The sequence below is a fragment of the Canis aureus genome, chromosome 10, assembly GCF_053574225.1.
Source record: "Canis aureus isolate CA01 chromosome 10, VMU_Caureus_v.1.0, whole genome shotgun sequence".
Taxonomy (NCBI): Eukaryota; Metazoa; Chordata; class Mammalia; order Carnivora; family Canidae; genus Canis; species Canis aureus.
The window spans coordinates 16,778,679-16,796,047 of NC_135620.1; the positions used below are offsets into that span (position 1 = coordinate 16,778,679).

Genomic DNA, 17,369 nt, shown 5'->3' on the forward strand with positions numbered 1-17,369 from the left:
ATTGACATTCATAGAACACGACACCCAACTAAAGCAGAAAACACATTCCTTTCAAGTACATCATCAAGATAAATTATGAAACAAACCTTTGGTTTCTTGTTCTAAGTTATAAAACAAACCTTATCAATTTAAAGGAATTAAAATCATGCGAAGTATGTTCCTTTACTCTAATAAAATTAAACTAGACATAACAGAAAAAAAACAGGAAAATACTCAAACACCTAAAAATTAAATATTTTTAAATAATACATGGTCAAAGAAGATGTCTCAAAATAAGTCACAAACTATTTTGAACTGAAATAAATGAAAGTACAACATAACAAAATTTGTGACATACAGCTAATACAGTATTTATGGGAAATTTATAACATTTAATGCTAATATTAGAATGGATTAAAGGTCTTAATTCAAAATTCAAGCTTCTCTTTTCAGAAACCAGAAAACAAATCAAAATAAGCCCAAACCAAGAAGAAGACAAGAAATAATAAAAAGGATCCATCAATAAATTTGAAAAGGAATGAAAATGAAATAAAAAATCTGGTGTTTTGAAAAGATCAATAAAACTGGTAAATCTCTAGAAGGACATAAAAAAGAGAGAGAGAAGACAAAAATTAATTATGAAGAAAGCAAAAGAGATTATTACTATAGAATTCACAGATATTAAGGGGATATTAAGAAAATCTTAGCCACAACTAACCCTATGCACATAAATCTGGCCATTAAGACAATAGTCAAATTCTTCAAACACCATAAGCTATTATTAATATTCACCTATGATGAAGTAGATAAGCTATGTAGTCTTATAACTATTAAAGAAATTTAAGTCATAGCTTAAAACCTTCTAAAAGAGACATTTTCAGACCCAGATTGTTTTACTGGCAAATTCTACAAAATATTTAAGAAGAAATAATATTAATTCTATAGCAAAAATCTCCAGAAAAAAAAAAAAATCTATGTTTTTCTAAGATTCTTTGGAAGTGATTTCTGCGTGATCACATCAAATGTCAAGATCTCAAAATTACATGAAAACCACACATTCTCATATATAAATGTTGAAACACAGAGAGGACAGGATCATAATGCAGCTGAGTTTTATTTATGAAATATATAAAATGAATTTGAAAACTATTTTCAAATTCAAAGTTGAAATCTTGCTGTGTTGGAATTGATACATAAAATAATTCATAAATTTATTTCAGTAAATCATCCTACATTGCACTGTATGTGCATTTTTTTATGCATCCTGGAGAAGGGGAGGACAAAAACACAATCAATGAGACATACACACAGAAAAAACAGTGTATTTGATTCCTAACCATTCCACTCATTGACACATGCCCAGGAGTGAATATTAGATAGGAAACCTGACTGCTGTTTCTTCAGTTGGCCTCAGTCTTGGGTGTATCCCATAAAGTGAGTAATTCTTTTTATATATGTACTGAATATAATATGTATATTGTCTATGCATATTAAATATGTATATGTAGGGCACCTCTGTGGCTCCGTCAGCTAAGTGTCTGCCTTCAGCTCAAGTCATGATCCCAGGATACTGGGATCAAGCCCTGAGTTGGGCTCCCTGCTCAGTGGAGAGTCTGCCTCTCTCTCTGCCCCTCACCTCTGCTTGTGATCTCTTTCTCTCTCATGCTCTCTCTCTCTCAAATAAATAAAAAATTTTTTTAAACTATGCATATGTAACAAATACATGCACATACACATATATGTATATAAAATAAACATTTAAGCCAATTAAACTCAATGGATAAATTAACCTGAAGAAACAATAATCTACTCCAAACACACACCAAGTATACTGTATTTTGTGGGTGATTTTAGAAAATTTTCAGAAATAATTTTTATTATAGATGATTTTTTTCTTATGTGTCAACTTAATATCTAACCTGAGCAAAGATTTAACTCTATTTAACATGATTCTGAGAAGTTACACTATCCAAGAAACACTACACACGGGCAGCCCTGGTGGCTCAGGTTTAGCGCCTGTCTTCAGCCTGGAGCGTGATCCTCAAGACCTGGGATCGAGTCCCGCGTCAGGCTCCCTGCATGGAGCCTGCTTCTCCCTCTGCTTGTGTCTCTGCCTCTCTCTCCTCTCTCCCTGTATCTCTCATGAATAAATAAGTAAAAATCTAAAAAAAAAAAGAAAGAAAAAAGAAACACTACCCACTTATTTGACTATATAGTCAGAGATAGACACATCTTTAGGAAGTGAAAAATGGCAACATAATGTCTAAGAACTATGAGAAACAGGAGAAATACTAATATGACATTAAAGAATGATTAAGTATACTAGTTATATGATAAGGAATATGGGCTGAGAACACTGAAGAATAAGAAAGGCTTTGGGAAAGAAAACTAAATAGAGTAAGCTGTGTGGAAATAGAAAAGGTGCATACAAGGCAACCCACTGGTGATATGCAACCATGCTGAATGAAAACAAAAAATATTCTCATGATGAAAATTTCAATCCACCCACTATATGAGATTGCTTGTGTATTATACAAACTATCTCAGCAAAGTATGAGAGTGTATGATATTTCCACCAATGGATGTTCTGATTAAATCACTGTTTAAAGTATGTACTACAGCATGTTTCTAAGAGTTCAAAAGTTATACTGATTACTGATTAATCATATAAACATTTTAATCAAGATTTTGTTTACTAAAGGTGCCCAGGTTACAATTTTTGAAGCTATTGCTGTAGGGATTTCACAAAATTGAAGATCACATAGAGGTCCTGAGAATTTTCTTGCCTAATCATACTCTGTTCATTTATTTCCCTTGAAAAACCAATTTGATGTAGTGCATTACTTCTTTCCCCTTGAAAACTCTCCTTTTCATTTACATAAGACTTCAAATTAAATAACATATTGAAAAGTATATTTTTCATCCTAGGGATATTCATAAGCCATAAGTACACAGATTTGAATCAAAAGTACCCTCCAGTTAATGACATAATATTAGTAGAACAGATATGATTCAAAAATTTTTGTGTGCATTTCTTTTATTTTCCCCACTCCCATCCCTATACTTACAAAAGATATTTAATGCCATAAATTAAAGTATACCCTTTTAAACTTCCTTTCATTGTTATATTCTTATATACCTACCAATACATTAAAAAATTATATTTGGGGAAAGACTTTGTTCCCAGTTGAGAAAACAAATTATTATGCAAGCTATTATTTCCAAATAAGATCTGAGTTCATAAAGAGGTAGAAAACTTAGTAGATTGAGTAGTAGTATGTATGTAGTTAGCTTACGGGCTTTTTTCTTTGTTCATCTGTCTCTCTGTCAAGCATGGTTTTAGCTCCTGCAACCGGGAGAAATGACTCAATGTAGGATTTTATTTACGTTAAACAACCATTCTATTCCTTTCTTAAACATTAATCTGTATATAAAAACATATCTAATTACTTGCACATGCATGAAAAATATATAAATCCATGCATTTCACAGGATTTTCTCATTGTTTTTAGAAGATTTTATTTTTGTTTATTTATTCATAAGAGACACACACAGAGAGAAGCAGAGACACAGGCAGAGGGAGAAGCAGGCTCCATGCAGGAAGCTTGATGTGGGACTCGATCCCGGGACTCCAGGATCATGCCCTGGGCCAAAGGCAGGCACTAAATCGCTGAGCCACCCAAGGATCCCCAGGACTTGCTCATTTTATTCAATGTTGTATTTTGGAAGTCCTATCCATGTGGTTAAATGTAGATCTGTTTAATTCTACATATACTCTGTGAAGTACTCTATCATATGACCATCTATTTTGTCTATTCAATAACTGATCATTCTTTAAGAGATGTTGGACTCTTACTATTATGAGTAATGTTTCAATGACATTCAATATACATGGTGCTTTTATAATTCTCAATTTGTCTTATAAGTCAAATACTGAGCTTACCTCTCCTGGTTTCTTGCTTTTCTAATGTCTTATTCCTTTAATTTTTCACTGCTTTATAGCTCTCTGCTGCCTTGAAGGCAATACTGTTTAAGATTTTGTCAAAAACTTTCAGTTACTGTCAATGAAATCAATGTGGCTACCTTCACACTGCTACCTAAAAACCCCTTTATTCATCACACTACCAATTCTTCCCCCTACCTTGTGTTTTATTGTTTAACTGTCTTGCTCCCTCTCAATTTTTCAAGTGCAGACTGAAAATATTAGACATTATATGTGAGGAAACGTGATTCACAAAGCCCTCATTTATTTGCCCTGAGCAAGTCATGAAAAGTATGGCAAAACTTCAGTAGACAACAAGCTCTTAAGTAGTCAGACTTGCTACGGACCCTTTTACCTATAATCCAGACTACAATCCATGATGATCTCTTCTTTCTTTCCCAAATACTGCCCCAGGCTTCTTCCCAAGTGAAACCATCCATACCACAGTTGCTCATCTCATGATAAAATCACTCATTTCATTTGCTCATGTTATTCTGTTTCTCTGCAGTATCTTGCCAACCTGTGCACATTCTCCTGAATTTACTGTAGTTATTACTTTTCTCACAACTTAAACTGACACATTTTCCTCTCTTAATACAACAGATTTCTAATCTCCACTCCCCAGTATTTCACCATTTTCCCATAATTCCTATTTGTCTGCTTTCTACAGCTATCAAAACTTACAGTGGCATTTTGTTTTATTATTTATCTATCTTCCCTACTAGAATGTAAATTCCATGAAGTCAGGAATCATGTCTGCCCAGAGATACCTTTGTATTTCTAGCATTTAAAAAATTATCTGATGACTCTCAGTATTTCCTAAATTATTAAATAACTAGGTTGTTTTCATGTGCCAGTGCTATGGATTACAATGTAAATTTTAAGGTCAATGAAAAAAATAAAACTATACTTATAATAGCCAAGATACAGAAGCAGCCCAAGTGTCCATTAATTGATAAGTGGATAAAGATGATGGTTTTATGTAATGGAATATTATTCAGCCATAAAAAAGAATGAAATCTTGCCATTTGCAAAGACATGTATAGAGTATAATGCTAAGCAAAGTAAGTCAGTCCGAGAAAGATAAGTACCATATGATTCTATTCATATGTGGAATATTAAAAACAATGCAAATGAGCAAAGAGAAAAAATATGAGAGAGACAAATTAAGACAGAGACTCTTAATTATAGAGAATAAAGTGATGGTTACCAGAGGGGATAAGGGGATGAGGGGATGGGTGAAATAGGGGGTGGGGATAAAGGAGTATACTAGTTGTTATGAACACAGAGGGATGTATGGAAGTGTTGAACTACTACATTGTACACCTGAAACTAATGTAACACTGTATATTATCTAACTGGAATTAAAATAAAAACTTAAAAACATAAAAAAATTAAAACAAAGCTGAAAAGCCTTTTGATAATATCTCCTATGTAGCAAATACTTAAGGTGTTTTATTAATTTATAGCAAAATCACATAATCTTATGGTATCATGATTCCTGTTTTATAGATGAAGAAATTAAGATGCAGTGAAATTAAGTAAACTTCCTAAAGTTACGTTACTAATAGCAGAGCTCAATTTTAATCCCATTCCCATCTGATTCTGAATTCAGACCTTTCTACTGTACTACACTGCCTTATAGTAAGCACTTTTCAGATAGCTTCAGATAATCTTCATAAACCCTACAATTAAAATTCTTTGAACGCTAATGTGTTTCTCTGCCTCTTTTCTCCATGTAGTGGAACACACATTCAGGAAACAACCAATTCCTGTCGAATGTACTGCGTTCATATTATTTGTTTCAATTTCCTTGTCACAAAACTGTCTGGAATTACAATTATATATCATTACCCTTAAAGACATCTCATCTCCATTAATCTTAAGCCTGATTATTGGGGTACAACCAGTCGCCAGATGTCACCTTCCATACATATAAAATTAATGTTTTCCTGGATTACTTAGTCATTGAAACTGAACAGAATATTGCTTCCTAATGTCTGGGGCAAGAACATATGACAAACAGAAAAGCATAACCATGGCATATAATAACAGATGGGACCTACTCTGGTGGAGGGCCAACATGTTTAACAGTCAGAGGTAGGACCTAAGGTCCAAAGAGGTTAAATAATTGGTACAATGCTAAGCAGCTTGCTCATGGCATAGCTGGCAGCATGCTAATCACTTTATAACATACATATTACTTATGAGTTACTGTGCTTGCTAGTGGCATAGCTAGCGGCATGCTAATCACTTTATAACATACATACCATTTATTAGTTACTGTTTCCCAGATGAATAACTCATAAATAATAAATTGTAATGTTTCATCCTAAGAGTTTTATGACCTCTTTGTTCCTGACTTTGTCTAATTCTCTCTTTCCTTAGTTTCAATGCCCATATTCTCATTAGGTGTTTGGTTCTGTAACCCTTTTGCTTTCACTACAACTTTTACTGGTTACACTAATTGGACAATAAATTACCACTCTACAAGGAGCAAATTCTTTCTCATTTCTGTAGCTCTGAAAATGGAAACCCCAAATAAATTTACTGGGTTTTTTATGATAAAATTTGGATTACACAGTTCAGGAATCTTAAGAACACTGATATTTGGTGGTCTCAAATTTACCCCAGCATTTTTGCATGGATTCAACAAAACATTTATCAAGCATCTACCATGGTAACAAGAATTTGTTCATATGAAGATGATTAGTTTACATTCCTTGCCCACAACAAGTTCACTCACAGGTTAGTGGAGTAAACATACACCAAGACCAACCATTAAAATATTACATAATAATATATATATTGTAAGACCTTTTGGGAAAAGTATACAGCCCAAATGATGTGCAGAATTTCTTTTTTTCAGCATTATTGTTATAGACAAAGAAAAATTGTATATATTTAAGGTATACAACTTGATGTTTTGATATAGGTATATGTTAGGAAATAATCACCACAATCAAACTATTTTGAAGAGATAGTTCCTTCCCCACTGTATATTCTTGGCACTCTTGTCAAAGCTCAATTGATCATAAAGTAGTAGACTTATTTCTGGACTCTCTGTTTTGTTCCACTGGTCTACATACATGTCTGTTTTTATACTAGGGCCAGTCTGTTTTGATTACTAAAGCTTTGCAGTACAGTTTGAAATCAGAAAGCATGATGCCTACAGCCCTGTTCTTTTTGCTCAAAATTGCTTTGACTATTTGGAATCTTGTGTTTCTATTTGAATTTTAAGATTTTTTTTTCAAGACACTTAATACGTTTTTTATTGAGCCTTTTAGTTTACAACATGAGGTAAAAGGAAAGTCATTTCACCTTAACTAATATTTTACATAGCTGTAGTAAAATATCTCAAACTTTAAGGAATTATGATGGATTACATATATTAAAAGTTGGGGATTGGGTAAACAATATCTGAGTTCTTGAATTTTCCAGTTGACTCTCCCCTTACAATAGTAACCAGCTCTAGTTACATAAGTTTTTTCAAGGCCATGTTTTATTGTTGCTAATGTCTTTATATCTGAAGCATTGCTATTTCAATCAATATCCACTAATTCCACTTCAAAAATGAGTTTTGCATTTGGTGGAATTTTGGCATCAGGCTGTCCTTTCTTTCCATAAGCCCATTCTGGTTCAATCTCTAGTCGAGCCTTTTCTCCTTTACTCATAGTTAAGAGTGCTTCATCCCATCCTCGGATAACTTTGCCTATTTCAACCTTAAAACTTAAAGGCTTGGCATTTTTCTTCTTCGAGATGGTTTGAATATTAGTATCAAAAACAGGGATCCCTGGGTGGCGCAGCGGTTTGGCGCCTGCCTTTGGCCCAGGGCGTGATCCTGGAGACCCGGGATCGAGTCCCACATCGGGCTCCCAGTGCATGGAGCCTGCTTCTCCCTCTGCCTGTGTCTCTGCCTCTGTCTCTCTCTGTGTGACTATCATAAATAAATAAAAATTAAAAAAAAAAAAACAGTCCCATCTGTAGTGTTCCTGTATACCAGCAGTGAACAACATCTCCCTTTTTGGGAAAGTTGGTTTTATCTCCCTTTTTAAGGACAGATTTTGTATATTTTGGTGGACCCTCTTCCAGAGTCTCTTCACACTTGGTTTCTTTGGGTTTATCTTCATTAAGCTTCACGTTTTTCACCTGCTCAGACACTTTACTTATACTTTCAGTACCTTTGAAACGCTTACTTTCAAAAAGATGGTTGTAGGCTGTAACCAAATGGTCCTTGTTAGCTGTCTTGGCCACATTTTTAATGTTTCCTAATAACTTACATTCTGCAAGAAACGAATCTGAACCATGGTCCTGAAACTTGATAATGTCCTTCTTGGGTAGTTGCTCACTGTGCAGCTGCTCCATGGTCCAGGCCTGCTGTGGAACGGCCGCCACCATCTTCCCCCGCTGCCTCTGCTGTACTCTGAATTTTAAGATTTTTTTTATATTTATGAAAAGAATGCCTCTGGAATTTTGATAGAGATTGCACTGAACCTACAGATTACATTGGGTAGTAAGGACACTTTAACAATATTAATTCTTCCAATCCATGAACTCAGAGTGTTTTTCCATTTATTCCCATCTTCTTTCATTTCCTTCACTAAACTAATGCTTTATAATTTTCAGTGCACAAGTATTTCACCAATTTGGTTAAGTTTATTCCTTGTTTCAAATATTTGCATCTACCTTCATTATTGAACTTGGCTTTTAATTACCTTTCTCATGTAGGTATTCTTTCATTTGATCAGAGTATACTCATACTGGTCCTATAACAGAAGTTAATTTTTTTTCTATGTGTATACTCTTGAAGATTTTCAGCAATATTGATAATCATGTTTTTTGGATGGTTGGTAGAAGGCACGTGAAAAACTAGCTTTAATATTTGTTGTAAAACTTCACCCTTTGGGTTACATATCCCTAACAGTTACAGGTTTACTCTTGCTGACTATTTCTCCTTGACTCAATCTTGATACAGCATTTTCCTAGACTTTCATTATTGTTTCAAATTTAATGAAATAGAGTTACTTGTAAAGTTCTCTACATTTTTACTATTTATTTGAATCTCTACTTCCTTTTTCATTCTCGCTTATTGGTGCCATTGTTCTTGGTTTGTTTACTTTAAGTTGATCGATATTGTCAGAGACTTACCACTTTAATGCACTTTTCAACAAGTCACTTATACCCTTTTTGATCCTCTTCATTAGAACTGTTTTCTATTTTATTGATATTTGATCTTTTTCTCCATTACCTTTTCCATTTCCTCTGAATTCATTCCTTCTCATTTTCTGAACTCTTAAGTGCTTACCTCATTAATTTTTAGCCTTTCTTCTCTCTTCCAATGTAAACACTTCAGGATATAAATTGTTCTCAAATAGCATTTTAGTTGTACCCTGCAAGTTTTATATGCAGCATTTCTCATTCAGTTTTATGTATTTTTTACTTCCATTATGATTATTTGACCAATGGATTATTCTTTTTTTTTTAATTTCAAAATGGCTTTTTTTTTCTTTTTAGTAATGACTATATTGTCAATTCTTATATGCTTTCGAATTTTTATTGGTCTACCACTTCCTGACACTGAGTTCTTTTTCACTGGTCTGTTTATCTTTTGATTAAGAACTCACAGCAACAACAAAATAAAATCTTTCTTAAGGGTTTCCAAAAGATTGACAACCGAAGAGTAGAAAAGATCCTCAGGAAAAGCTGAGCTTTACAAACAGAAAAACGTGGTTTCACTGCTACTTCGTGATGGGAAGAGACAGGAGAAGTATTTACAGATAAGTGCCCCCCACACACAGGAAAAACAGAAATAATTCTCTATAAATAGCCAATGAGAGAGTCCCTCCATTGTGTGTATCACAATATTCCTTAAAGAATGGCCTATGGTTGACAATTAGAATGAAGGTCTATAAAACACAATGAGTTTCAGGAATACCATTTTTTATTTTGCATAATCACTACGATAGCTGAGGAATGGTGTGTTGTAAATTTTATGAATGTGATGCTAGTCATAAGATATTATATATCTTCCTACATTTTGGAACTTTAGAAACACTGGATTAATAGATGCATGAGTACAATTTGGGAGATCATGAAGGATCCACACTAGATCCAGTGGACAGAGGACAGCTCAAACTATAGCTTGCTGAAGAAGGAATTTGGTCATGAATTAGGTACATGGGTGAGTATCCTCTGGGACTACACAAAAGAGAAAAACCGGATAAGGAATATTTTCAGACTTGAACTTTAGTAAACATTTAATTTCTACAAGATGAGTGATTCCATTCGTGGGCTTTAATTTCTTTATGGAAAATTAATAACAGAAAATACTGTATTCATCTTTTTTGAATTGGGGCCTTTTTGAATTGATGGTAACAGGTAAGTAATGTAACACTGTGAACTGCCCACTATGTATCGTGTTCAAATGTGCTAGTTTAGACAGCATAGTTAAGTGTAAAACAGAATGGGAAAGGAAAGGAATATTCAATCAATATATGACGTAACTTTGCAATTAACTTAATGGATATCTTAATAGGACCCATTTTAGAGATTTTATTGTATGACAGCAGACAAGCATCCCTGGTAAGCCTGAACTTCCCAGTTTTTCACCAATCCCTGACAAGTGTGTAAGAGCCACATACCCTAGAAAGCAATTACATATGGGGGGGGCGGGGGGGGAATCTGATGCTAGGCTCTATCCCAGGACCTGGAGATCATGTCCTGAGCTAAAGCAGATACTTTTTTTTTTTTTTTTTTTTTTTTTTAAAGCAGATACTTAACTGAGTCACCCAGGTGCCACAAGGGAGGTCAAACACTCTCTGATGCCCTACTGGCCCCCTGCAAAGAGGGACTGGCCTTATCTCTAGTTTCCAACAGGTGTAGCTTTTGGCCTAATTGCTTAAAAGATAAAAAATTACATACACATACCTACATTATCTATCTATCTATTCTCTCTATCTACTTATCTATCATCTATCGACACTTTGGGGAGACAAGTGGGAAAATTCTTCTAAACATCTGTGACATTATAATTTACAATAAAGAATATATGTATTTGATCTTTGTTCCTATCCATTCCTGGTACAGAGTTTCTAAAAACCCTTGGAATTTCCAAAGTGAGGAGAGAGATAAAGCTATATTTTGTTATGTTAATAAAATGGTTTTTGGAATGTGACAGTGGAGCCAACCTGGAGATTAAAGGATTGGAACTTTCATTCACCCCAGACCTCCAGGGAAGGGAATGGCTTGAGGTTGAATCAATTGTCAATGGCCAATGAGTTATATCAAACATGTACATACATTAAAAAAAAAAAAATGCAGAAGGACAGGATTTGGAGAGCCTCCTGTTTAGTGACCATATGGAGATGTGTGGAGAGTGGTACTCAGAGAGAGGATAGGAGCTCCATAACCCTTCCCAAATACCTTGCACTATGCATCTCTTCCATTTGGCAATCTTGAGTTACATCCTTTTATAATAAACCAGCAATCTGTTAGGTAAAATGTTTCTCTGAGCTCTGTGAGCCATTCCAAATTAAATTAATTTAACCCAAAGAGAGTGTCCTTGGACTCTCCAACCTATAGCCAGTGAGGAGAAGCATGGGGTAGCATGTGGCTAGCATGTGAACTGGGGGTGGGAGAGGGCACTCTTGTAGGACTGAACCCTTAAACTGTGGGATCTGACACTATCTCCAAAGAGACAAGGTCTGAGAATTACTTATTGCTCAGAGAAAAAAAAAAAAATCACCTACATTAGAACTGATACCAAAATTGTGCCACTCTAATTTAACTGTTCCCAAGGGGTGCTACCAATCTAACGAGATCAATTCCCTATCACAAAAAGAACTACACTTAACAAATGGATAGGTTTATAGTCAAAGAAAAAGACAAGTGATAAGTACATGGCTTTCTCTAGCACTTTCTTCTCAGAACATAAGAAAAAAATAAGAGGTCCTGCCTCATCTGGGTGAGCTCCAGATGATCTCTCTTCCTTCATCTGTCTTCTACGGTAATTTTCTGTCAACTTGGCTAAACTACAGCCCCCTATTATTCAATCAAACATTAAACTACATGTTGCTATGAAGATATTTTAATTAAAGAGCAACATCAGTTTACTTTAAGTAAAGGAAATCATCCCAGATTATCTGGGTAGGCCTCAATCAGTTAAAGGCCTTAACAGTAGAGTCGAGGCTTCTGTAAAGTAAATTCTGCTCATGGGCAGCAGCTGCAGCCCACACCAAAAGTTTCCAGCCTGCCCTTCCTGATAGCCCTGAAGGACTTTAGACTTGCCTTGCCAGCTCTCACAATCATATCAACCTATTCTTTGCAATGAATCTCTTTTCATATATAGGGACTACATATATGGACTATAATCATCCTCATTCACCCATAATCATTCTTTTAAGCCCTATGACTAAAAAGTAGTAAAACTTTAAAATAAGGTTAGAAAGAGGCCCCACTTAGGTTCTAAACTAAACTCATGAGCTCAAGCCCAACTTTCCTGAGAGTTCTGCACTGGGGTAATAGGCTTCTATATAACAAAACAATATTGTATTTCTTGTTTATAACCCTCCTTTATGTTTACATCTCTTTCGGGATGTCCTATGAAGAGGATACACTGGCCAAGGCAGAAAACTGGCATTTCTGGACATATTCCCTATTCCATGTATCTTAATATATGAGGTCACCAAAGCCTTACTGAAATCTGAAAATACACACACACACACACACACACACTCATATGCACACATTCCTTCAGCCTACCTCAAGAGTTTACCTGCAGCAACATGGCACAGTTCCCAGCACACACAGCCTTCCCACTGAAAAACTATCTCTGAGATTCTCTGTCTGCAAGCTTCATTCATTGTCACAGGCGCTTGCTCAGCCCTGAACTAGGCATCCTGGAGTGCAATGAGGATTTAATGACCTTAGCATCCTTCAAACAATGGTGGATAGAAGTCGGAGAATAGGCATCCCAGATTTCGCATTACACACTGAAAAATTCTCCAGAGTTTTCTACATGATTCCTCACAGGGGTGCAGTCAGGAACAGTTCTCTGACTTGAATTTACTCTGTGGGTAAAGCAAGGTCCCATGCCTTTAGGAATCTGTTTTGTTATCATAAATATTTTTCTTGGAAAAAATGTATTTAAGTAGTATCTGTTAGAGGCCATAGGAAGTCTTTTCATCTCATGGCAAAAAAGCATAGTAAGATTCAGGATGGCTAAGAATTGCCTCTCTTTTGTCAAGCAGGGAAAAAGCCCATTGTGGAAAGAGATGGAGAAAAAAAGAACACTCAAAATTTCAGGATTTTCAGGCAATTGAGAAGGAACTATAAGAAAACCAAGATTTCAACAGAAGAAAAATAGCATTAATAGGCTTGTAAAGAACAACAAATTCGTCTCCCATTATTCCAGGGCTGGAATTATAAAACCATGTTTAAATATTAGATTCACCACTCACTAGATATTTGATATTAATAAAATGACAAGATATTTCTGAGCCTCACGTTTTCATCTATAAAATGGGAATAATCAATTGCAGTAATGACTAAAAGAAATTATGTAAAATGCCATGAACTTTAAAAATTTATGCAAATGTTTTAGAAATTATTATAAAAGATCTAGCTTTAGACATGCAAGAAAATAATTTGTTTTAAAAATTACAATAATACAAAAAGACTAAATAAGGTCCTAAATCCCCATGTTTAATTAACCCAACATTTCTAAGAAGACAGGATGCTACACCATTGTTAGCAGCAAGTCTGCTCTACAAATCCCATTGTTTGGTTATAAGTTTGCCTATTCAACTTGGCATCACACTTTTATAATCATATAATACATATCAAAGACTTGTTTGTGTTAGCTAAGAGGTCATAGAGAGCACATTCAACAGAAAGATAAAAGCAAAGAAGGAACTGAGCATGAAACAAAATAATTTCTTTGAACAAAGAAACAATAATATTTGCCCTTTATCTGGAAATGATTTCATGTCCAAAGGGTCTTTTTCCTTAAATAAAATGCAGGTGCATTTTATGTTTTTTTTTTTATTGGACATTATATACCAGTAAACAAATAAAACAAAGAAATGATGGAGGATTGCAGTGGGGGGTGGAAGGTAGGCACCTAAAATAAAAACAAAACAATAACAAACCAAGTAGGTTGATTTTCCCTTTTTAGGGGCCTAAAAACATTTACTGTTTGCCCAGAGAGAATCCTCCTCACTTCCTGATGAAAGGCATTAAGAATACGTTGGCTAGCAATCTTGTCTGATTTTAAAACTATTGTATCAAATGAAATTAATAACTACCAATATAACACAGCATGAAAATGAAGGTCAAATGCTATAGTTTGAATGTTAAGTAAGGTTCAGAATATAAGCAGCTTTTAACAGGGCAAATTTTGCTTATTTGAAAGAAATTTACTCTAAAAATATGCTCCTAAACCACATGACAGCTGGCATGTTCTCTCCCACTGTTCAGTAAAAGCGGTTTTCCTGTCATCATCCTGTTTCTTTTCTCCTAGCTGACAATGCTATGGGGTTCAGTACATTGTACTCTATCGTTATGAAATCAATCCTGCAATGACTGCCTTCTCAGCTTCATCCCCCAAAATCCAGCAATGACTTGTTCGCAAGAGGCCAAAATCTTTACCAATGATAAAATTTTCTAGTGCTGGTTCTATGCATGCACCATCAAAGAACCTAGAGTTTTCCTACTAAAAGGTCCCATTCCAAAAGACGACACCTGTGAGATCATTTCTGAATGTTATTCATGTTATAGCGTACTTACTGGGCTCTGTTACAGTTCTACTTCTTAGCTTCATTCTAATTGTGAGAAAGACTGCTGACCTGTGACCCCAAGTACTTTTCCTCATCAACCATCTGGGATTTATAATTCTATCATCAGGGATAATAACGTGTCTGTGCATTGTGGTGGTGGATGACCCTGATTTGAAAGTAAACAGGACAGAATGGCAAAAAAGTCAATCCCTGTTTGCTGTTAACACCTTGTGCTAACCCTTGTAAGCTACTTCATCAGATTAGGGAGTAGCGCCTCACTAAACTAGGACATCTTGATTTTGATGGAGGAAGCAGATGAGCTAGGATCTGGAAGAAAAGGCTAGTTCTAGAGGACACAGTTGTGAAGTCTGAGTGGTCAAAAGGCTTTGGACAGATAAGAAATTATCCTTTCCAAATTGCAAAAAGGAAGCGAGAAAAAAAAAAAAACACCACCTTTTAGCTAGGTTCCAGATCATCCCTGAATCTAAATGTACCCCCGCCCCAACACACACACCTCTGTCTGATACCAGCAGCCTCCTCAGAGCTCAAATATCCCTGCATATTGACACTGCATGGGATCTTAGCAACTGTAACTAAACACTTCTCCCTTGGAGAAGTTGTAAAACCGTCTCATCAAAAGTGTTGAGAAGGAATGGTTCCCACTGTCATAGGATGGAGGGAGGAATGAAAGCCATGTGATACACCCATGCAGGGATCCATGTGTCCAACTCACAAGAGAAGCTAGCCTTTGCTCAAGTAACCTTCCTCTTTTATAGATGAGCCAGATTCATAAAAAGGATAAACAGCAAGCCCAGGATCCCGCTTCTAAAATCTGAGGCCTGTGTCTTTCTCAGGCACCACGCTACCCTCACAGGTTTAGATACTCATCCCAACCTCTTTTCCCTACAAATCCCAACTTAGGCGGAAATGGGAAAACGAGAATTCTGTCAAATGACTTCTACATGCATGACAATGCCTATGTGACTTAAAAGAAATTACTGTCTCTCCAGCCATTTCTAAATATCACGGTGTGCTTCAGATTTACAATACCGAAATAAAAATAGTTGTAATAGCTTGGTGAGTCCTAATACCACCTGCCTCATAAATCAGTATAATAAGGGGAACCTGGGTTAAACCATCATTGTAAGAATGCTTACATTCCTTTGTAGTGTATTTACTCTTTTAGAAAAGGTCACAGCCTTGATGAAAAATAGAATTATACAGCCAGAAGAAACCACAATAAGGCCCTTAGTTTACCCCCCACACACACACTCCAATAGACTTCATCCTAGATGTTTTATCTACTGCCTATCATCCATGTCTTTAAAAAAGAAAAAAAAAAAAAAAAGCCTCATAAAATTGGCTCCAAAAAAAGTTCTTTTATATGACAGCATTTTAAAAAGCATTAAGGCATTGTACGGATGTAAGGGATTATCATTCTTTATGTCAAGCATCAAGAGAGTTCAAAATCTCCATCAGGAAAGACTACAATGTTTCTTTCAGCTTTTTTTTTTTTTTTTTTTTTTTTTGTTTCACGCAGTCGTTTCTCGTGACCACTCGGAACCGCTCCTGATTCTAGTTACTCCATCTTCCCCCTTCTCGGCATATTTAAATAGACATTGAAAATAGAATGATAGGATCTTAGGTTTGAAAAATACATCTCCCAGCTTATCTTCCGGGTTTCACTAACGAAGGTACTATGAACAGTTGTGGACATAAACATAAATATTGCCTATGTTACTGGACAGTAACACAAATAAGGGAACCCGCTGAGTAAGAAACGTTTCCTGGGCCTCAACAGACAAGCCAGGCAGACAGCATGGTAACTAGGGCAGGCGCAGGCGCAGTGGGAGAGGCGGCCGCGGGGGTGGGGGGTGGGGGGTGGGGGAGGCCGGCGGCGCCCAGGACCCGCGGGCCGCCCGAGGCGCAGCAAGTCTCCACCCGCAGTCGCCTGGAAACGCGGTGTGTCGCAAGTCGGCTTACCAAACACCTGAACACCGTATCTTTCCAGGAAAACCTCCTGGCTTTAGAATTGCTGTATTAATTTTTTTTAACTGAAAAACACACGAACAAATAAGTAAGACCAGACACCTACAAGCCTATCCCGAACTTTCCCTGGATGGTCCATGACTCCTCTCAGTGGCGTGATTTTGAATCGAGTCTCAGGCTCGTGGTCGGTTGAGGAGCCTGTAGAGGAGCAGCCTGAGACCACCCCGCCGTCATTCCTCTCCCCCCTCCGCCGCGGGCGGCCTGAGCGGCGGGCGCTCCGTCCTGGCCTCAGGGGCGGCCCGGGGTCGGGCCTCACCGCGGAGCGCTGGGCAGGTGCAGAGGCACCCCGTCTTCACACCTCGGGCGGGGGGGGGGCGCCGAGTTGGGGAGCCGGAGCAGTCCCTGCGCCCTGAAGTTCCTCAGGGTCACAGCCTTTTCAAAAGCGACCCGTCTTCCTTCTCAACCTCTCCAGCATCTGCACAGGGGAGGGAGGGATCACGTGCCGCCGCCCGGAAGTGGTGCCGCGGCCTCCCGGAAGTGGTGCCGCGGCCGCCCGGAAGTGGTGCCGCGGCCGCCCGGAAGTGGTGCCGCGGCCGCCCGGAAGTGGTGCCGCGGCCGCCCGGAAGGAAGCCCGCCCGCAAGCC

General features: G+C 36.9%; 1 protein-coding gene across 1 annotated transcript; it reads right to left on the reverse strand.

Annotated features, from left to right (window-relative positions):
* Positions 1 to 7,306: 7,306 nt before the first annotated feature.
* Positions 7,307 to 8,374, reverse strand: LOC144322017 (peptidyl-prolyl cis-trans isomerase FKBP3-like). The gene is made up of 2 exons (XM_077911463.1): positions 7,943 to 8,374; positions 7,307 to 7,758 (listed from the first exon to the last, which is right to left on the reverse strand). The coding sequence occupies exons 1-2, from the start codon at positions 8,357 to 8,359 to the stop codon at positions 7,504 to 7,506; spliced, it is 672 nt and encodes a 223-aa protein (XP_077767589.1). The 5' UTR covers positions 8,360 to 8,374; the 3' UTR covers positions 7,307 to 7,503.
* Positions 8,375 to 17,369: the final 8,995 nt, after the last annotated feature.

Excerpts from the sequence above, each read along its gene's own strand:
- LOC144322017 (XM_077911463.1), bottom strand. The coding sequence starts at position 8,359 with ATGGTGGCGGCCGTTCCACAGCAGGCCTGGACCATGGAGCAGCTGCAC. Across the intron at positions 7,759-7,942 it reads GGTATACAGGAACACTACAG|CCAGGGATCCCTGTTTTTGA; the intron begins ATGGGACTGTTT and ends CCGCTGCGCCAC.